This window comes from Ischnura elegans (genome assembly GCF_921293095.1).
Source record: "Ischnura elegans chromosome 13 unlocalized genomic scaffold, ioIscEleg1.1 SUPER_13_unloc_1, whole genome shotgun sequence".
Taxonomy (NCBI): domain Eukaryota; kingdom Metazoa; phylum Arthropoda; class Insecta; order Odonata; family Coenagrionidae; genus Ischnura; species Ischnura elegans.
Window position 1 is genome coordinate 12,668,943 of NW_025791657.1, and position 22,594 is coordinate 12,691,536.

The 22,594-nt window shown below is 37.1% G+C and overlaps 1 protein-coding gene across 1 annotated transcript; it reads right to left on the reverse strand.

The window, feature by feature from the left end:
- Positions 1-2,497: 2,497 nt before the first annotated feature.
- Positions 2,498-18,434, reverse strand: LOC124172073 (zinc finger protein 2 homolog). Its single transcript, XM_046551480.1, has 7 exons — positions 18,274-18,434; positions 17,430-17,549; positions 16,227-16,358; positions 14,931-15,062; positions 13,350-13,475; positions 12,265-12,337; positions 2,498-3,750 (listed from the first exon to the last, which is right to left on the reverse strand). The coding sequence occupies exons 2-7, from the start codon at positions 17,496-17,498 to the stop codon at positions 2,498-2,500; spliced, it is 1,785 nt and encodes a 594-aa protein (XP_046407436.1). The 5' UTR covers positions 17,499-17,549; positions 18,274-18,434.
- Between the last annotated feature and the right edge of the window lie 4,160 nt (positions 18,435-22,594).

Sequence of the window (22,594 nt, forward strand, 5' to 3'; positions counted from 1 at the left end):
TAATTAGTAATAAAGTTTTTTTGTGCTTCAAATAAGTTGTTGCAAATAAAATACGTTCAGCTACAGGCAATTGATGACATCACAAAATATTTTCCGTTTAATTATTTTCACATTTGCGGTTCTTACTAAATACTATATGAATAATTAGCATGTACTCACCAGATATCTTTAATAAATATCTGCAGTTGTTGAAAGAGACAAGTATCGTGTTTCACCACGAGGTGAAGTGATCACTGATCACTCATCGATGAGTCACAGCGGTCACAGCCGAAATGACTTTGTCGGACGAGTCCCCACAATAGTAAATTAAATGGACTAAAATGGCATAGAATATGATATAAAACTAAAATCTAGATGGGACTATTTTAAGTTCAACGATGAACGTCAGCGAAATGCAGCAATAAGCAGCGAGCAGCGAGGTTTCTCCGGTCTTGGTACCGGGTGCTTTCCATTCATTGACACACGTCGACACAAGTCCACTTGCGTCGCGGTTTTCGTGTTCCATTCGGTGTGTGTCGCCGACTGTTGTGACACAAGTCAACAAATGGTAACGCACAGGAATAGGAGAGTTATAAACAAATGCCGCGAGCCGACACAAGTCGACGCGTGAGTCGCATGAATGGAAAGCACCCACCATAGAGTTATTAAAGGATTGAACAATATACTCTAAGGTCATAACTGTATCACAGTTGACAAAATAACCCTCTCAGGCAGTCTCCTCCTGGAGATCAGAATGGTGGTCCAGCTAAACTCCGTCATGTTTTACCTGAGAGAATTCCATCATGCATGATTAATTAAAGTTGGAGTTGCAGTGACTCCTCGGTACAATGATGTGGCAGCTTCCCTTGCCTTCCACATTGCAGTACTACAGCTGTTTAAGTACATGTTCTCATGCCTGCAGTGAAAAGAGTGTCGCCGTACAGACAGATGTGGTTTCCATCTTCACTCATACGAAGAATAGCTTCTGCCCTCTCCCCCAGGTTATGTGAAGCACAGTTAGGGGAAGCCTCATATCGCAAAATCACGGCATCTTCACAGGCCTTATGTATCATTTGGATAGCCTATCTTGACCGGGGATAGACTAATATCAGCTCGGGGTAATGCCGCCATTTGTCCGTGACTGATTATTTGACAAGTTAAATCTCTTATATGGCCACTAAACTTTATATCTTAAGTTTTACCCAACATCCGCAACACAGCGGATGTACTCGGTGGCTTACAGCTCAGCCTCAACCAGAAATAAAAAAGTAGGAATAAAATTGAAAATATTTTAAGAATGAAAATAAACTAAAACATAATAAATTCATCAAATCAGCAAACTCGGACATGAGCCTATTATTGTGCAATATTATCACATTATTTATAAAATGTGGATACAATACTGATTATTTCAACCAAAAATATTCAAAGGACATATGATACATTCCATGAAAATTCAGAACCAATTATGAAATGACTGTAGAGGCTGGGCTTTGAGCAATACACGTTGGATTGAAAATAAATGTCGTCTTCAATCAAAAATGTGGAATGCAGGCTGCTTTATCCCAATCTGCCAGACTGGCTGTACCCTTTTCTGCAACTGCTTTCCTCCAATATTCACTTTGAAAATCTAAAAATACATGACTTGCTACATTCTTCATGCATTCACATATATTGTCAATAATCCATGTTGGCACTAAACTATCATTCATTCCTCGATGTGCAGGCAATAATTATCTACTGGGCTCTTAGGTGCATATTTGCATGAGATTGAATTAGAAACATTTGTAACATTTGTATGAATTATCCTGTCCCCGAGCAAACATGTTGCATGCACAAAGGTGACTTATCCAAGTAAAATCATCACAGCATACACAACATGAATAAGTGTCTCTCACTTGCGTGTCAATGTGGCAGTAGAGGTTGAAACAAAAAGTGAAATACATAGCACAAACTCATCATGAATAATGTCTCAAATCTTTTCATGTACACATGTGGTGGTCAAGGTCTTTCCTTGCAGTGCTGGATTGATGCAAGTTATGCATAAAAATAGCTGCTCTCACATGTGACTGTGAAGGTAAGCACTCTAATCAAAATATTTGCAGCGAATGTTAAATTGATAGTTTTAATCTTCTCTTTTTGTACGAATGTGTAACTAGGTCGTATTAACGAGTGAAATAGTTACTGCAGATGTTGCAAAAATAAATATCCTATTGGGTGTGCACACATGTCCATTTTAATAGGCTCTTTGTCACCGCACAAATAATGATTCTCATCCGCAAGTGACAGTTGAGAGAACAACTGAGTGAAGGGTGTTTTCGCAAATTCTGCATTAAAAAAGTATCCCTCCTGCGCGCGTTCAAATGTGTCCGACCAGAATTTTGCTTAAAGAAAAAGAATTATCGCACCTTTTGTACGAATAAGAATTCTCCCCTGAGTGTGTACGAAAAAATGTCGCTACGTCTCCCATTCTCGAGAAAGACTTTTCACACTCGTTTCATGAAAAAGGTTTCTTTCCCTAATGCATACGTACATGTCTAACTAAGTGGCTCTTATTCGAAAAACATTTTTCACAATAGTTGCAAGTATAAGGTTTCTCTCCCGTGTGTGTACGGATGTGTCTATTGAGGCTGACACTCAGAGTAAAAGACTTGGAGCAAATGCTACACGAATAAGGTTTCTCTCCCGTGTGCGTGCGTGCATGTCTAACCAAGGTGTTCTTCTCGGAGAAAGACTTTTTACAGTCGTTGCAAGAAAAAGGTTTCTCTCCCGTGTGTGTACGATTATGACGAACTAATTGGACCTTCTTCGAGAAAGACTTTTCACACTCATTGCATGAAAAAGGTCTCTCTCCCGTGTGTGTACGGATGTGTGCATTGAGGTTGCCACTCTGATTAAAAGACTTGGAGCAAATGCTACAAGAATAAGGTTTCTCCCCAGTGTGCGTACGAATATGTTCAACTAAGGCGCTCTCATCCGAGAAAGACTTTTCACACTCGTTGCAAGTAAAAGGTTTCTCTCCCGTGTGTGTACGAATATGACGATCTAAGTGGGACTTCCTCGAGAAAGCCTTTTGACACTCGTTGCATGAAAAAGGTCTCTCTCCTGTGTGTGAACGCATGTGGGAAACAAGGTCATTACGCAGAGAGAAGGACGTTTTGCAGACTGAACGCGAATAAGATTTCTCTGCGATTGATGATTCTGCTACAGCATCAAAATTATGAGCAACAGAATTACTTTTTGTGTGTTTGATTAGCTCATTTTTGTCGTTGAATGCATCTCTGCAGTGAAATGAATTTTTGTTTGACCTGTTACTGATCCCAGGATTTTTGATCGAGCAATTAGGCATCTCCTCCTTGTCTCCCACGAGGGTCTCACAGCCATTTCTTTCAATTCTATTAAGTCTGATATTCCTAAGGCTATTCATGGTATTTGGTGCATCATGACCACCTTTCTTCCCAAAAAAAGTTTTTGCGCCTCCGGTTCCGCTGATTTTATGTGATTTGTTGTTTCTCGCATTGCATTGTCTATCATCAGGAATTGAGCTATTTGTTTTCATATCAGTATCTGGAGCACCACATTTTTCCAAGTCTTCATCCATCAGGTTTCTTTCTGCCTTTACTAGGGATGCTCCAGAGTTGGAATCAATTTGTGTCACAAAAGCTGAGGGACCAGTGCATTCATCAATTGAATAATTCCTCACATTTCCTTCCGCAGGCAGATATGAAGTTGATGGTGTTTGAATAGGGATTCCATCGTCTGTTTGGAACCCTAGAAAAGAATTTCAAATGACAACTATCACATTCAAACATGATATCTAGGACTCCTAATCCTACCACTCAAAATCGATTTAATGGATGAAAAATGCCATTAATCACGGAGTTAAAATATAGCCTGGCCTGGTCTTGAAACCAGAAACAAAAATAAACAGAAAATGAATGGATGGGAAAAGATTGGGAAAGAAACACATAACACAAAAACGTCTAGGGCAACAGGAATCATTATAACCCATCGTATTAATACATAAGCCAAAACACATGCACACCACACATCTGACTTACAATTGAAGAAGAAGAAAGAAATCAGGCCACTTTAAAAATTTGTTTTATTTTAAGGCAGACTGTGATTTAAACCTTTTTTCTTTATTTTCAATTGTCCTAAGGTAGATATTTTAAAAAGAGAAATTAATTTACAATTCGATTGAATATCTTATGATTAGCAAATATTTTGTAAATAAAAAATAACTCAATCAACCAATTAAAAAATAAAAATCGTAAATTTTGCGGCACTACAGATGAACATCTATAAAATATATTTTTAATTATTCCTGAATTCGTTTTCATAAAACCATTAAGCATTCAAAGCTAAAAGTAATAAAATAAACAAAATAACGATCTGGTGACCAATTATCCTTAACTGTAATGAGATAAACAATCGTTTGGAGGCGTATCGGGGCTACATATTCCAGGATTGCACGCACGCCTCAGCTTTTATTTACGTTGGGATAGTAGTGATTCCACTCTTTTTCATAATTAGCGTCTTTATTGCTATCTAAGCAATCTTATGCAGAAAATAACTGAGCCCCATTGCATTTTGTACACAGTTGGTCCACTTCATTGACGCCAATTTTAGTTCTGTTGTAGTATGTACGCACATCAGATTTCTTTTGGCTACCACTTTCAACATAAATGGCAGTATCGTGACGCATTGTGTAATGAACAAGAACTGATGCCATTTATCCATTTGGGCAGTATGACATGAACATATAATTCTTTTGGAAATTAAAGAGATATAAATTCATTGCTCTGCTCTTGCTGGGTCAAAATCCTTTCTTAATTTACATTTAACTACTTTTGATCGTACCAATGTATGAAAGCCTATTTTCCAGCAAATATTTGGGCCAGGGAAACAATAGTGAACTAGTTATCACATGTACTTTTTGGCACCCACAAATCGTTCAACTAACAGAATAACAATATTACAACAATACAGCTGAATTACTAATTCAGTAGGTCCTTTGGGCTGCAAATGCAAAATAATTTCTATAAAAGATAGTTACCATGAAAAACTGTTGCACATGCAGGACCGCTTATTCACAGTTTATAATAGAAAATGAACTGAAAACACTTCCTATTCAGTTGACTATTTAGAAATTCCACTACGAAGAAGATATGTTATATTTAAACGCGACAGGGGAGTGACACCCACAATAAATACTCCCATATCAGCAAAGCTATGAGATAAAGAACCCAGAAGAAGGGTACCTTTAATAAATCGTACGGCTGCGAATCACTGCTTTGTATTTTAGGAGTACGGATTTCTGTAACTCACTGCAGGGAAAACGGTTGAACTTTGTCCCTTGTAAAGCATCAGCTTAAGGTCTCTTGCACCCCTACTACCCCTCCCTGCAGAGGAGGCAATAAAGCAGGCCACTTGCCAAGGTACCCATAACAGTAACTTAGATGTGTGAAACACTGTGTCCTCGTCAGCATGAGAATATTTGGAGTCTGTGTTTAGCTTTTTTTAGAGTAGAGTTCACTACTCATTTGGGAGACAACTCAACGGTGTGCCCTTCCTTTACGCCTGCTACTGCACTTGAGTCTCTATCTCTATCTCAACACATGTCCATGGACAACTTATTGTGTTACCAGTATTTTTTAAACCGAATGTAGTACTTGTTTTCAATAATTTAACCTTCTAAAAATTACTAACCTCTTTTAAGCATTTTTGAATTTTAAACGGATTTGTAGTGTTAATGACAACAAAGTTAGTGAACACAAGGTTCGAAGACTATAACTTCAGAAATTCGTTATTTTTAACGCTAAAATTTCGTTTTCAAAATTGCTTACGCACAGAGAAAAAATGGAGAATTCATTTCAAAGTAAAAAATTTCAATAGTATGTAGTATGCAAAAAAATATATCATCGCAAAAACAATTGACAGTGCAACCACTTCACGACGGAGTACTGGGGAGAGGATATAAATGAGTGGGTGGGTCGGGCTAAACACTTTCGTGCTGGATGTCGGGTGGAGGCGATGGACATTTTCATACGTAGAAGACCAGAACCCTCCCACTCATTTATGATCATCCTCACTGCAGGCAATATTTTAAAAGAGTAAATTATTGAAAATGAAATACAATTTCTGGTTGAAAAAACATTGGTAATGAAATGAGTTGGCTGCGGATTAATGCTATGACTGGGTAAGTGACTGGAGTGAGGGATAGATACCCAGATGAGCTGGGTCTGAATTCTAAGGGACTAAAATACCCATGCAACTCCCCCCAAAATAGAGCTCCATACAGAAATGTTTAAAATGTCCTAATGCTTCTCGTAGCACAAAAACGTTTTCCAACTGGCAAGAAAGGGTATAGTTGACTGCCCATAACTTTACAGCCTAATACTGAATAAATTCGAAATATAGAGTACGGCCACTGAATGCATCCGACCATTTCAAACTCAGGGGTATCTTCCCTTCCCTCGCATTGACAGGAGAAGATATCTAATCGTTTGCATTGAAAAATCCACGACAGCTATGTTGTAATGTTTGTTTTTTCTGTGACATCATCTTGGCCAATCGCCGCGGTGCATTTTGTTCTTCTTTTTTTAACGTCTTCTCCCTGCTGGTTGTGTATGACATGTAAGAGTGTTTTTTCGGAAGTCCAGATTAAAGTCAACCTTGTTGAAGTAAGAATGTGTGTCATTCCATGCGAAATTCACCATGAACAATAGGTTAAGGGCCCAGACAGGCAACCAAGTAGAGTGCAGATTGAAATACTTGTTGAAGGTTGACGAATTCGAGTGAAGTATATCACTGAGCGACTGATTGTGAGGTTTTTCACTAGTCATCATGGCGGACAGTGAGGACCATAACGGCAATTTTATTCCAAAATTGTCTAATGGAAATTATTTCGCATGGAAGTTGCGTGTGAAGGCGCACTTAATTGATAAACATTGTTGGATTGCGATAGAGCCGGGATATCACGAAATTGAGGAGTTGAACGTTGACCAATTAAGACTTAACTGAAAGGCTATCTCAGTATTATACAAAACCGTAGGTGATGATTTTTTATTAGATATTGAGGACTGTACCCGAGTGAAAGCGGCATGGGCGATTTTAGAAGAAATATATGTCACGTCTACGAAGTTCCATGCTTTGTACGCACTGAAGGAGATGGTCAACGTAAGCAAGACCGAAGACATCAGCATGCAAGAATATGCAGCATCCATTGAAAGACTGAATAAGAAAGTGCAGAGAGGTGGTATTGAGTTCGATGATGAAGTCGTAGCTAATTTTCTGTCGGCGGGACTTCCACTTGATGTATACGAAGTGTTTATTCAAAACGTTCTCCAAGAGCCTCAGCTAACAACGCGGAAGGGGAAGGGACGTTTGCTGGACGAAGAAAGGAGGCGCCTACAACTGAACGGAGAGGAAAATGACCGGACTGCGCTCATAACCTATAAGTAGGAAAGGAAGAGTCGTTCAAGGCCGAAAGGGAAAGGTCAACTTGCTGCAGTGGAGAAGAGGGAAAACAATACCAGGTGTTGTTTTAAATGTAAGAAATCTGGTCATATTAGTAAAGTGTGTCCTGAAGTGCAGTGCTATGCTTGTCAGGAATGGGGACATTGGGCTGCTGACTGTACAAGTAAGAATGTAAGTAAAACTAATAATAATCTTGTGCAAGCGAAGTCAGAAAAGAAAACCATTAGTTGTGTAAGATTGTATGCTTTGTCTGCTCTGAAAGGTCCTAATATGTGGTTGTTAGACTCAGCCGCGACTGAGCATATGACTTCTAAGATGGAATTGTTTTCATCATTCACTCCGGGAGGTGGAAATGTAACTCTTAGTTAAGGTAGTATTAAGGTTTGTGGACGGGGTACTATTGTGCTCAGTATGTCAGAAAAATGTGGTGGTAATGACCTAGAAATGAAAAATGTGTTGTATGTGCCTGAATTAAATTTCAATTTAGTTTCAATTTCCAAACTGAATGGGCACAATGTGAAGGTACTATTTGATAAAGAATGTGCTACTGGTATATTTGATGGGAGCAATGTATTTACGGCATATGTACATGAAGGATTATATGCTCTGGAGGGAGATGTGGTAATTTCTAATGTTGCTCAATCATGTGTAGTGCAATCTGATGATTTCAAGGTCGAGGATGACATTGAAGCAGTGGCATTGAAAGCAGTCAGCATTGATGTTTGGCATCAGAGACTTGGACACTTGCACACAGATGCCATAAAGATAATTCCAGGGTTAGAAAAACTCAAGGTACCTAAATAAAGAGAGAGCTGTGATGTATGTATAGAAGGTAAGATGAAAAACACCATTTTTCCAGTGAGAAGAGACAGAATAACTAGCAAACCATTAGAACTAGTGCACAGTGATTAAATGATTTCTCCCGTTAGATCACACGGTGGAGCAATGTACATGGTAAACTTTATTGATGATTTTAGTAGGTACTCAGTAGTGAAATTCTGTAAGAAAAAGAATGAAGTCTTTTCAAAATTTAAGGATTATAAGGTTGAAGTGGAGAAACTGCATGGCCTAGAATTAAAATGCTTACAGACTGATGGGGGTGGTGAGTATTGTGGGGGTATTTTTGAGAACTTTCTCAGAGAAAATGGGATTGTTCATCGAAAATCTGTCGCATACTCTCCACAACAGAATGGGGTGGCAGAAAGGTATAACCCAACTATTGTAGACATGGTAAGATGCTTATTATTTCAGTCAGGTTTGCCTACATCATTTTGGTGTGAAGCTGCCAACACAGCATGTTTCATATGCAATTTAAGTCCTTCACGAGCGATAAATAATAGAATCCCTTTTCAATAGTGGAAGGGACAGAGAGTGGATAAAGAGTTGAGCAGACAAAGAATATTTGGGTGTGCTGCCTGGTTAGCGAAAAAACAGGGTAAATTCCTACCCAGAGCAGTGCACTGTGTACTCTTAGGATATGAGAACCATGTTAAAGGTTACAGATTGTATAATTGAATGTTAAATTCCAAGAAAACAAGTTTCCCTTCAAAGAAAGGACTACATCAAAAGACAGAATGATGGTTTATGATTGTGACTATGATGATGAGAATTTAGATGTGATTGCAGATGATGATTTTGTGAATGAATTTGGAGATGTGATTGCAGATGATGATTTTGTGAATGAAGTTGGGGATAGGAATGAGGTCATAACTGAAGTTGGGGCCAATGAGAATGATTTGGTTAGTGGCATGAATGATGAAGGTGAGGATTTAGATATTGCCCCATTACGTAGAAGTGAAAGGGAACATAAGGTAAAAAATGTTCTTGTTGCAATTTCTCAGCATTAATATCTGATTTTATTGAGGAACCCTTAAGCCCAGTAGAAGCTTTAAGTGGAGAATATGCTGATGAGTGGAGGGCAGCTATGGAGAGTGAGTTAGAAAGTATTAGAGCTGCAGGTACTTATGTATTGGTAGATAGACCTGTTGATAAGAACATTCTAGGATGCAAGTGGGTTCTGAAACTAAAGAAAAATCCAGATGGCAGTGTGAATAGGTTCAAGGCCAGATTGGTGGCACAGGTGTTTAAGCAAGTTCAGAGTGTAGATTTTCATGATACTTATGCCCCAGTTATCAAAAAAAAGACAATTAGGCTGATGATGGCACTGGCAGTTCAAAACAATTGGGTGGAAGAACACATTGACGTTCTTACAGCATACTTGCACAGAGAACTTACTGAAGAAGTGTAAATGGACCAACCAAGGTTCTTTACAATAGATAAGGGAAAGGTGTGGAAACTTTTAAAAAGCTTATATGGTTTAAAACAAAGCGCTAGGGAGTGGCATGTGACTTTGCATAACGTCTTGAATGATTTGGGTTTGAAGAAGCTGGTAAAGGATCCATGCCTGTATGTGAATGAGAGTGAAGATCAATGTATTGGTATTTACGTTGATGATTTGGCATTTTGGGGGAAGATTGAACAAGTAGAACGTGTTAAGAAAGAATCAGGATGCAAACTCGAGATTAGAGTCCTAGGGAAGATGACACATTTTTTGTCAATGAGTATCAAGTATGGGAACCATGAGATGTTTATTCACCAAACTCCTTACATACAACAAATACTAAAGGAATTCAGACTTGAAGAAGGGAAGGGAGGTCGTCTCCATTAGAGATAGATAGAAATGACAGACATTATGATCAAGAATCCAAAAGGTTCAATGAGTATGTGTACAGGAAAGCTGTTGGTATGTTGTTATATGTAGCCACTACTACAAGGCCTGACATATATTCTGCTGTATGTTAAGCTCGTCAAAGCAATAGTAATCCATCTAATAGAAACTGGCAAGATGTAAAGCACATTATGTTTTACTTGAAAAGGACTTCGGATGTAAAATTGAAATTTTGTCGTTCAGAATGTCCTATTTTGCTGTTTTGTGATGCAGATTTTGCCAATTCCTTGGAGAGAAAATCTGTTACTGTTCACATATCTATGTTTGCAAATGCTCCAGTGAGTTGGAATAGCAAATTACCCAAGAAGTCAGACACTGTATCAGCATCTACTTGCGAAGCAGAGTATGTATCTAAAGCTGATAACATGAGTGCAATGTGGCTTGCTAAGCATTATGGGGATACAGAGCTGTCTAAGCATTTGTAAATAAAGTACAACTTATGTAGAGATTATGTTAAAAAGGGTATTTTAAGATATGAATATATATGTAGTAGTGATAACGTGGCAGATGAATTTCTTATGAAGTTACATCAATATTCAAGAGTGGAATATTGAAAGAATTTTTTTGTGTGGACCATTTTTTTGTTTATGATTGTTTGTATTGCGTAAATGATGTCACAGCAAAGGAGGGAGTTTTGTAATGTTTGTTTTTTCTGTGACATCATCTTGGCCAATTGCCGCGGTGCATTTTGTTATTCTTTTTTTTTAACATCTTCTCCCTGCTGGTTGTATATGACATGTAAGTATTTTTTCGGAAGTCCAGATTAAAGTCAACCTCGTAGAAGTAAGAATGTGTGTAATTCCATGCAAAATTCACCATGAACAATAAGCTATACCTGGCGTTAGGTGTATGGCATGAAAATGCCCGTTGGCTCCGACCCACGTTTGACATGAAAGTGTTAAAAGGGGAAAGTGACTGCCCCTGAATTTACATCCTGCAGTGAGATAGATAAAACTTACAGCTAGAATCATTACCTTACTAACCAAAGTTAGCATGACACCCACTATCAATACTATGCTGTTTTATAACACCAAAATCCTACAATTAAGGGAATGAAACGAAGTTTGGTTGTTCTTAGCCATACTGATTCCATTACTGGCGCATTACTATCGATTTTATATTATGTAAACAGTATTTTCTCCACCAAGGAAGCTTCATGCTTGGCTCTCTGTAAAACCTAAAAAAGCACCATAGCCTATTGTAGGGAAAGAAGGGCGAAAAGGAATGCGCCCATTTAAAATATTTTCCATAATTTTCCCACTAACTTAAAATGGGCCAAAAGCAAAGATAATTTTTCCATTCACATGACCAGTTTCCATATTCACATTTTCAATTAAGAATTTTCAATACTCGATTCTCAAGCCAAGTGCTCCTTTATGGTGATATGTTTCTATTTTTTTTCAATAAACTGGTCTCAAAACATGGCTGGTTAAATGTTAAAAATTTCAATACAACAAAAATTTTTGTCAGGCATTAAAAATGATACAGATGACCACAAAAGCAAGTAAAGGTAACTCTTCTTCCCTATCAATTTGACACTTAAACCAAAGAAAACAAAAAATATGGATGGATGAATAATAAGTCACAAGAAGGCCACTTTCAGGAAATATGACATCACAGTACCATCCCCCATTCACGGCATGGCATCATGAAATCTAGCAAGGCGTCACATTTGAAATCGGCATCAATTTTTGGGCCCGTTCATGGTGCCAATGGCACGGTTCCATTCCGGAATGAAATGGGTGCTGCGGAGACCATGGTATAATTAGACTCATCTGAAGGCATCCATAGAGACATATGGTTATTTGAAAGCATGCTGGCACACGGGATAGTGGCCAGTGAAAAGACATCCCATCAGAAAGCAGCCTAAGCCTTATCTATATACCGCTATTTGTAGCCCTTGAGAGCACTAACCCACTGATTCCATTGCAGACTCATCGGCCACTATCGCATTCTCAACTATGTCCCTCGTAACAGCAACAGTTGACAAAATAAAAGCATAAACATGTACATCCTCTACATGAACATCATTTCCTCCATGTATAGAGTTATTTGCAATCCTAAACAGTACTCACCAAATGCCTTCGTAGCGGAATCATGGGCAATAGTTGATCTCTCAATTGGGTCCCCATCCTCGCCTAAAGTAAGCTGTAAGTAATCATCAACAAATGAATCATGTATGCACAAAGGATTCAGAAATTTTTTTAAGGATTCACTAAAACTACTTCATGCATCATATTGCATCAAAAGTTGGTATTCCTAACAAATATTTTCCACTCACAATAAATCCTTTTTCAACACTCTCAGCAAATTGAATATATTCGCATTTCTTTCAACATCAAAGTGGTCTTTGATTTATGTTATGCCGGCTTTAAAATATTATCTTTATTAGTTAACTCTGCAATTGATGTCATTTTATTTTCATAGGATAATATAAAAAAATTAAAGTTTCTTTGGTAATCACAGAACCAAAATAACATATTTGAAATTAGGCATCCGTGTCAAAAAATGGGATAAAACCTAACGCAGCCACATTGCACAAGAAGATACCGACACTGAAAACTAAATTTTTCAGTGAAAATCATGGAGCCAATAATAAACATATAATATTTGTAAAATGAAAAGTAGGAATTAATTATGAAAAGTGCTCCATGTGAAAATTGAACCTAGAAGTTCCAGGTAGTAGCCACACATCATAACCGCGGGGCTATCGCTCCTACATGAAGGCAGACCATTTATGAGGGAGTAAAATAGACCTGTAAATGTTGACCCCCTTTTCTTGTTTTAGCCATTGGTTATGTAAACCTACATTTGGGTGATTTGTGGGCAGCTTCTAACATATTATATCACTAAAAAGTTTGATTTGAATGTAAGACCTGATATTCTTAATGAGATGATTAATACCAGCATTTTCTTTCGTAAAATATAAGGAAAGCATTACATAACACATAAATAAAACATAAAAAGGAATGAAAACGGTTTCTTTTGAGATATGAATACTACTTCAGGAATTAGAAAATTTGAATCAAATGGGTAACCTTAACAGCTGTGCAGAAAGCTAAACGTCCTACCATTTACAATGAAAAATGTTTACATTTTTACCTACTACATATCGCCATCATCAATTAATTAAATTCCATAGCAAGAATTCCTAATATACCTGGGCATTCTCTTCTAGAGATGATTCCTTCTTTACCCCAATCAGCGTCCACTCCAGGTCTACCACTACGGCTCCTGTGCCCTGAGTTTCCACCTTTTCACCTTGGGAAGCAGTTAAGGTTATGGGCTGCAACATTATGCCAAATCATCATCATACATGATTGAGATACAAAAAAAAGAAATGCTTTTGAGAATTTGTCTTTCGAATAAAATTAAAGTTCATTCAAGATGGATACATTCTTCATGCTACCCTGCAAGCATCCTCAAAGTAAATAATGTCAGCATTTTATATTGTTTATGCTTATGTTTATTAAAGTTACCACTTTAATACAGACTTAAAACCTCTTTTTTGCATTGCAAAATCCCTTCTAAAGCCACATAATGATCCTCAGGGCAATGGTTTCTGGAAATGTTAAACTCCAGATGTAATCCTATTCTTATTAGAAACCTATTTTATGGGAGAAATTTCCATGAGGGTCCAGAGCACAAATGTAATAACACACATTCATGAAAAATTAATAGGGTCAATAAAGGAGAATAATTTATGGTGCTTTGCTAAAGAAGTCAATTTGTCAAACATTTTGATTAATAAAAATAAGTTACTCAGACTAGATATAACAGGAGGCAATTCCAAGTTAATGAAGAAAGTTATATATACATGAACTCCTTATAGGACAAGAGATGCTTAACTTCAATGGGAAAATATGAAGGTTTATGTTACCCTGGACAAACAATTGATGAGTGGTGTGTAATTGAGCTGTTCTTACTTCCAGGGACTAAATGAAAATTACATAATGTATATTCAAGTAGAACGTCATTAGTTTTCCCAGAAATAACTGAACCTTTAACAACATATTTGCTCAGAAGGTATACAACAGTGCTTTCAAGGATGTGAAAAATTTTTCTGGTATAAATGCAATATATCCGTGATAAATATGAACAACAAAAGACAACTGGAAATGTATACCTCCACTACTGACCATGGTTTCATCACTATCTCATTTTCACTTCACATAACCTTAAAAATTGACAGACATGTTATACTAAGGGAAGCAGAATAACCAGTGATGGATGAAGCGGGAAAGAAATAGTAAGTAGAATAGCACAGGTACAGAGAGCATTCTACAAAAAAAGAATAATCTACTCAGAGCTGAGAATTGAAATACAGCTGTAAGGAAACAATTCATCAAACACTACATATGGAACATATTTATAAATAGTAGCAAGGTTTCAAAATTGACAGCTGAAGAAAAGTCAAAAGAAGAGTGGGAGATAAGATGACTTCTAAAAATCTTAACTTAATCGGCTACATCATGAGATATGATGGCCTAGTAAGAAGAATAGACAGACAACGAGGAGGACAGGTGGACTGAAAGTAGGGAAAAAATGGCTCAATGTTTTAATAAGTCAGGTTATTAAGGATACACAAAAAGAAGAGCATTAACATGAAAAGATAAGCAGATGTTAGTTAAGATTTGAGGACTCTATGAAATGAATTTTAGGAACGTGGGTTTATGATGGCAACATAGTTCATATGCAATTCAAGTTCACTGGAAAATAAATAGTTCATAAATAGTATTACCTGAATAGAAGAGTCTTGATGCACCTGTTTGCTTGTAAAACCATCAGAGCAATCATTCAACACATATTCTTCTTCATCATCGCTTATCTCATCATTTTTAACAGAGGAGCACTCGTACGTTACCAGATCACTCTATTGGAAAGAGGAACACACTTTGATACACATTTTCATCTATTGGTGCACAAGCATAAGTGATCATGAACGAAGCTTGAATTACAGGGTGTCTGTAGTAAACAAGTAATCCCTGATCAAGTATTCTGGCCTATTTGTAAAAAACAGAGTAACTTAATTGACTAACAAGATTCAGCCAGTTAACTTATTCTTCCTTCTCATACAATCCAATAAAAGCCTTAAGAAAAGGGAGAAACGACTTCATTGGGTACATAATGAGAATGAATATCTTTTAAAAGTGGGGACTTCCCCTATCATTGTAGTTAACTTCCCAAAAGCAGCAGAGCAAAGAGCACTGAGCTTTTAAGAAGAATGTCATTATCTTGCACGAAAATAACTGAAACCTTTACATACATATTTGCTCAAAAGCTATACAACAGTGCTTTCAAGTGTATGAAATTGTTTCAGGTGTAAATACAATTATTATCTATGATAAAATATGAACAACAAATGATAACTTCCACACTTTCACATATATCTCCACTCCTGACCATGGTTTCAACACTGTCATTTTCATGTCTCATAACCTTAAAAGCACACAAGCTACATGAGGCCTAGTTATCAGTGATGGATGAAGCAAGAAAGAAATAGTGAATAGAATAGCTTCGGCACAAAGAGAACTCTAAAGAAAACGGGAATCTCCACACAGCTGAGAGTAATAATACTAAAATATGGAAAATATTCATTGGACACTACATTCTGAGCATATTTAAAAATGATAGCAAGATTCTAAATCGACGGCCGCATGAAAGTCATAAGTGAAAAAATTGAAAATGTGTTGCTCATGGATAATGTAGAAGGTAAAAGGGATTGAATGAGGAAGTACCAAGGAAGTACAGAAAATAGATGGAGAAGTCTTCGAAAAAACAAAACTTCATCAGCCAAAGCATGAGATATGATACACTTATAAAGACATTAGTCAAAAGGGAAATGGAGAAATGGATGGGAAGAAGGGATAAGAATGCTTCTAGATGTACATATATCATTAGTTAGATTAATAAGGATTTATAACAGAAAAAGAAAATAAATATTTAAAGATAAGAAAAACCAATTTTAGGAAGATGCCAATCAGTTTATGTGTAAATCAAGGTCAACAGACAATACATAGTTCATAAATAGTATTACCTGACCAGAAATGTCTTGATGAATCAGTTTGCTTGATGCACCATCAGTGCAATCATTGAGTCTATATCTATCTTCATCATCGCTGATATGATCTTCTTTAACAGAAGGGCACTTGTATGTTACCGCATTGCTCTATTGGAAAAAGGAACCTCCATTGATACATATTATAAACAATTGGTACAAGAAGCAAAAGTGATCATGAAGAATGCTTTAATTACAGGATGTCGGTACAAAATAAATTATTCCCAATGAACGATTCTTGCCTCTTAGCAGAAATAGATTTACTTAATCAACCAACAACATTTGGCTAATAATGTTCTTATTGTTTCAATATAATCTAATGAAATTCTTAGTGAGAAGAAGGAACCCCTTTATTGGGAATATCTTGAGAGTAAATAGTTCTTAAAATTGCAGACTTCCCCTGGCATTAAATTAATTTTCAAAAATGAGCAAGGCAAAGAGCACTGATTTCTAAGAAAATAATATAAATCCAAGAATAAGAAAAATATTAATATTACATTAATAGTGGAAGAGTTTCAAGACTATGAACAACAACAGCAGAAAATTGAGTCAAAGTAAATAAAAATCAGTTCACCTCACTAAAATTTGATGTCTTTTGGTAATGGATTTGCATTGTCAACGTGCAACACCCCATTCAAAAATGGTAAAGGACAAATCCCTAGTCCTTGTTATATATTCCTATTCACTTTCATCACGAACTCCATATCTGATCTGATTCCTGTGAATATCAATCTCTCATAAGGAACAAGCTATGTTGTTCGACCGGGCTAGCAGCTGCATCATGATGTCATGGTCATGCTATTAATCTGTTCCAAACTCAACAGTACTCCTCTCAACTCTCAATTCCTAATCACCCTTCCACTCTGTCAAAACCAGATTTAAATACTGTGTTACACTATCAAAACATTAATAACTGCTCAGTGATGTAATGACAGTGCTCTCACTTGCTCAGTAAATAAATTTGTGCTGTCAGTTTTGCATAAAAAAGCAAAAAAAAGGTTCATTACAATAAATAATTCATTTAAAATTATTCATTCATGAAATGTATGCTGTAGCTGGTCATTATTGATCAGGAGTAGGAGAATGCTTTACGTTTGTTCTAAGAGGTGTTGGGAATAATCCACTAAGGAATGATATTGTGCCGTAGAAAATTAGAACTATAAAAGGCAAAAGTCAACTCACCAATTCATCAGTGGCCAATGGGTCTGACACACCAGTTGAAATTCCTGCTGGATCTGATGTGTACAGCATAGGATAAATCCCTGCACTGAGGTTACCTTCATCCTCGTCTTTCACTTGAAACTGGAAGATAGTAATAGCCTTCAGTCAATTAAAGAAAAAACAATACTAAGCCCATTCGATCATAAAAAATACTCATTTTCTTGAAATCATTCCAGCTGGCCAATGTACTCATGATATTTTTGCGACTCCCGGATCAAACTCCAGAATATCAACGTTCAACTAGGGAGGGAGAGTTATGTCACAAAGGGCGTGTGATTTGAATGAGAGTTTTGGCCACTTACAGCAGAGGCAAAATAGCTGAAACGACAGATTGAGGTTCCACTGTACATTGAATTGTCTTAATATTTTCTTTACCCATGCTTGTAATGAGGTGTTACAACAGTTGTAGCTGGATCCTTCATTGAAATTAAGGAGGAAGATGGCTTAAAACAAGGAGAGGGCAATAATGAGACACAGCCCAGTTATAGCCAAGACAAATGGCTTCAACAGACATTTCACACAGTCATCAACAAGTCTACTCCATCAGATACAAGATATTTCTATCAGAAGATTTCCAGTGTTGTACAAGTGATATTGACTAAAAAAGACTACTGTGGTTCAGTTTTCTGCCTCATACGTTACAACTGGAAAAGGCCTTCAACTGACGGTTGCATTACTTTGAGTGCCTTCCCGTAAATATACTTATATTTTTGACAGACACACCCTCTTTCTTATAGAACGGAGAAATTGGTACAAATGAAGGTGGTTCAAATCAGGTTTCACTGTGTACTAGAACATAACTTACCAACTCATTTTCCCTGGGCTGTACCAGGTCTGGCACAGGAATGTATATTTCAGTGGTTCGGGCTGAGCATGTGAGCTGTGAATTCTTTTCAATCACATCTTGAGTGCAACCCTTAGTCTCCACAGAAGGCCCCGAATTGTCATCAGCTGCCCCTCCTCCTTCAAAACTCTGCAGAAAAAGTAACAGTGAAAAAACACTCATCTCCTTAAAAATACATGCATGGGATGCTCTAAAGTAATACCAAGATGGATGTTAAACATACTATGTTTTCATATAAAAATGGAGTGGTGTCAGCATGCCTGTTAATCAAGTTTTGGGTCTGGTAAATATGGATCTCTGTGGTCGAATAGGTGATGTCTTAGTCGGCGGGGCAAAAAACATGTTTGTGGTTGTTGATGATTATTCCATGAAGCCATTTTGCTATTTTTTGAAATCCAGAAGTGAAACATTTGATAGATTCAATGAATTTAAAGCTTGGGTTGAGAACAGGACAGATCTAAGGATTAAGGTTGTAAGATCTGACAATGGTCTTGAATTACCTAATCAAAAGTTTGATTCTTTGAAAGGTTACATGGAATAGACCATCAGACTAGCACCCCATACACCCCTGAACAGAATGGTGTGGCAGAATGTGCTAATCGCACAATATGTGTACAGACTAGATGTACATTGTTTGATTCAGGCTTACCAAAGGGCTATTGGGTGGAGACCTGTAACACTGCAGTCCACATTAAAAACTATGTACCACATAGAGCTATTCAAGGTAAGACTCCGCAAGAGTTGTGGGGAGGAAAAATGTCATCATTCAAACATTTAAGGGTTTTTAGGAGTCCTGCATATGATCTTGTTCCTGATCAGAAAAGAAGTAAGTGTGATGCTAAGGGAAAAAGGTTAATTTTGTTGGGTATTGTGAAACAAGAAAATGTTAAAGACAAATTGATCCACATAATCCCACAAAAGTCATTAATGCAAGAAATGATTTCTTAAAAAATTATGAGAGGCCTAATGTAAGGGATGAAAGTGTACCAAATAAGGGTAAGAATGGTGCAGTGTACCATTTTTTATCATTTTATCCTAGGAATGAATCTAGTTTGCCTTTAAATAATGTTAAGTCAATTGGGTTTAATGAGATTAGAATGGAAGGACCAATGACAGAAAGTCAAGATTGTGTTTTGGATGGGGAAGTAGACTCCAATAACGATGTCCTTGGTATTGAAAATTGTGGTGAATCCATTGAAGTCAGGGAATCCAGTAGTGTGAGAGAGAGAAAATACCCTTTAAGAAATAGGACCCCTAAGCTTTACCCTGACTTTGTACCTTCATTTTAGCTTCGAGTAGTTCTGAAAGTGGCAAGGATCATATTTCCATCGATGAGGCCTTGGCTGGCCCAGAAAGGTCATACTGGAAAAGGGCACTGGATCAGGAAATGCAGTCCTCTAAGTGTAACAAAGTGTGGGACCTGGTGACCTTGCCAGATGGAGTAAAAGCTAAAGCTTGTTGAAACTCATCTCATATTATGGCTTTGTCACAAAATCCTTGGAGCCAGGAGAAGGCCTTCAAATTGTCCCATTCACAGAAAATTCTCGTTACCCCTGGAATATCATGCTCATGCAAAGTATCCTAACATCCTTCTTTTCAAGTTACAAGCTTGTACTTTACATAGAGATTTAGGGTAACAATTATCACTGTTTAATGAACAAAAAAACTAAGTTTTGTAATACTGAACTTGTATCTGCAATAATAATTGTCAGAGAAGTTGCGTTTATAAGGATAAAATCACTAACTAATAATTTTACGCAGTGGTGTCTCAGAAACTGAAGTGGATGTGTTTATTTTGTTGATGACCTCTTTACATATGTAAACATGTCATATTGAAGAAAAGATTCGGTCTAACATGAAGACATTTAGGTTCTAAATAGATTAGTTTCCGATTACCATAGCCTTACTCCATACGGCATGTGATATTTCTGACAGAAGATAAGCAGTTTCGTGAAGCTAGGATTTGCTTAAATGAGAATAGGTAAGCATGGCTATGCTTTTTGCCTTTTACGATATTTACGTGTTTAAGGGTGTTCTATACCTCCGCGAAAAACGGCTCTGCAGACTTCAGGTTGCTCGCCATTTGCTCGCTTATTATACACTCTGGAGAGAACTTCTTTTGGATATGGTTTAAGCTAAGATTATTGTTCTCGGCAAGCGAAAAAAAAATATTTGAAAAGCATTTGTTGATTAGTTATTGGCGCTGAAAAACACAATAAAACGCCTGTTTTCTCGATGTAATTCTACCACGTAGAAAGCGCGATTTGAATTTTTTTTTCGGGAAATGAGAACATTCTTCCTTCTTCTTGGAAATAAGATACGATTCATCAATGTGATCTTTGTAATAACTATGCTATAGCCCAATTTCCCGAGCGTGTTTTCTCAACGTCAAGCGCCTACGATCTTTTCTTCCATGGCGCTGCTGTGTGACCCCCCACTCTCGGTGAAAGCTTCTCACCCCACAGCAGTCTCTCTCACTACCTCCCCTCCATCGTCTCTTGGGTCCCCTCCATCTGTTTTTTTTCCTCTATGCTTTCCTCGACCTAAGAAGCCCGTCTGACCCAGCAGGCCAACAGTTTTCTTTTCGTTATTATCCGAAGCCCTGTGTTTTGTGTTGCTAGCGGCATGTTTGAAACGGGGCTAGCGCGAGTTTTCAAGTTTTCTGTTCTTATGCATGGAAAGTGAAAGGAAATCAAAGAGGAAGCATATCTTATGTGGGAAGGTGGAAAAGAAGTACTAGGAATAATGGTGAATATATAAATCCTTTTGAAGTGTGCTTCATTAGTAATAGTTTGTATATCTTAAGACACGTATTTTCATCCACGTAAAATCTGTAATAACGTGATGCAGCTAATAAATAGACTATCAAATTATTTTAACCATTTTAGTCATTGCAAACATGCAACAATAGATGTTATTTACACTGCAGAAGGAGAAACTTCTTTTAAGTAAGTACCTCTCGATAATGTATTGGCTATGACTATGATATATTAATTTTTTGTAACCAAGCATTGAAAATAAGATGAATATAGAGAATATACTGCACATTATCAATTAGATTCTAGGTTACACCATTGCCTTTTAAGTTCTCGTAGACGATAATCAAGAATAAATATTTCACCGAGTAGGTAATTTAACGTGCATATCTTCATTTCGTGTCTAAATATTTTCAAAAGTAACCGTTATCTCATCAAAACACGATATGAAAAGTATCACGCTGGTTTATTTGTCTTGCATTTCCGACATATATGTTTCTCGATAACTTGCAACCGAGGGGGAAAACTTCGAAAGATTATTTTCTTATAAAAATATTCTTATCATTAAAATTACTATTAATTATTACGTGAGTCACCCAAAAGAAAGAATTTGAACTTGAACCACCGTATCACTAAGCAGGGGTTGATGTTTGGTCGATGTAATACAGCGATGACGTCAAGATAACCGAATTTAATCGTTAACTATCTCCTATTTACGTAAATATGCTTGTTGTATGCAAAACATAGGTACACGAGATCCTGCCTGCGAACCAGTTTTACATGTAAAAGGCAAGAATTTTACTTGTGTAGCAGGAATGACGAGAAAACAAACAATACACACGGATAAAACTTGAATGTGGGATATTTATTTCGCTCGAGTGAAGTTATGCAAACTAACTTCGCGGTATATCTCTCACCAACAACCTGTTTCACGTGCTGCTTACACTCTTCTGAGCGATTGATTCTCTCAATGAATGGTTATCACTACAGGTCGTAATGAACCGAAACTCTGATGATGAATGCAACATTTCTCGGGAGTGGGCGGCAACTTAGGCAATTTTTCAATTCTAGTTTTTGTGAGAATGACTGAACGAGGTAGTTAGTTTTTTTTGCCCATCCATCGACCGAATTATTAACTAAAATTACGATTTAGTGTCAGAGTAAACGACCACATTGCGATATAAATATGCGAGACTTCATATAAAATACTAGTGCACAGTATCAGGTAGACTCATTATATTTAACTGTTGAAATTCTTCGGCATAATAATGCGTCTAGAAATTTATGACAAATAAATGTAATTTCATTAAAAATTCTTCAGTTTAGAATGATACTAACATCACCGCAGCGCGGTTGTAGTCTTTGGGAAGAAACTAAAATTTCTCAGGAGCATTACCCGATCAATTTTTCTCTACCCCTCAGTACACTGTATGACCCTTCCGGGATGGAACCCTGCATTGAAGTTAGGTCTTCTACTTGATATGTTTCCCATTTCATTAATTCCGAAGGGAATTTTAGTTCTTATA

Coding starts and splice junctions, on each gene's coding strand:
- LOC124172073 (XM_046551480.1), bottom strand. CDS start 17,498: ATGCTGTACACATCAGATCCAGCAGGAATTTCAACTGGTGTGTCAGAC. Junction 15,063..16,226: donor ATCAAGACATTTCTGGTCAG/GTAATACTATTT, acceptor TCTTTCCAATAG/AGTGATCTGGTAACGTACGA. Junction 13,476..14,930: donor ATCAAGACTCTTCTATTCAG/GTAATACTATTT, acceptor ATAATGTTGCAG/CCCATAACCTTAACTGCTTC.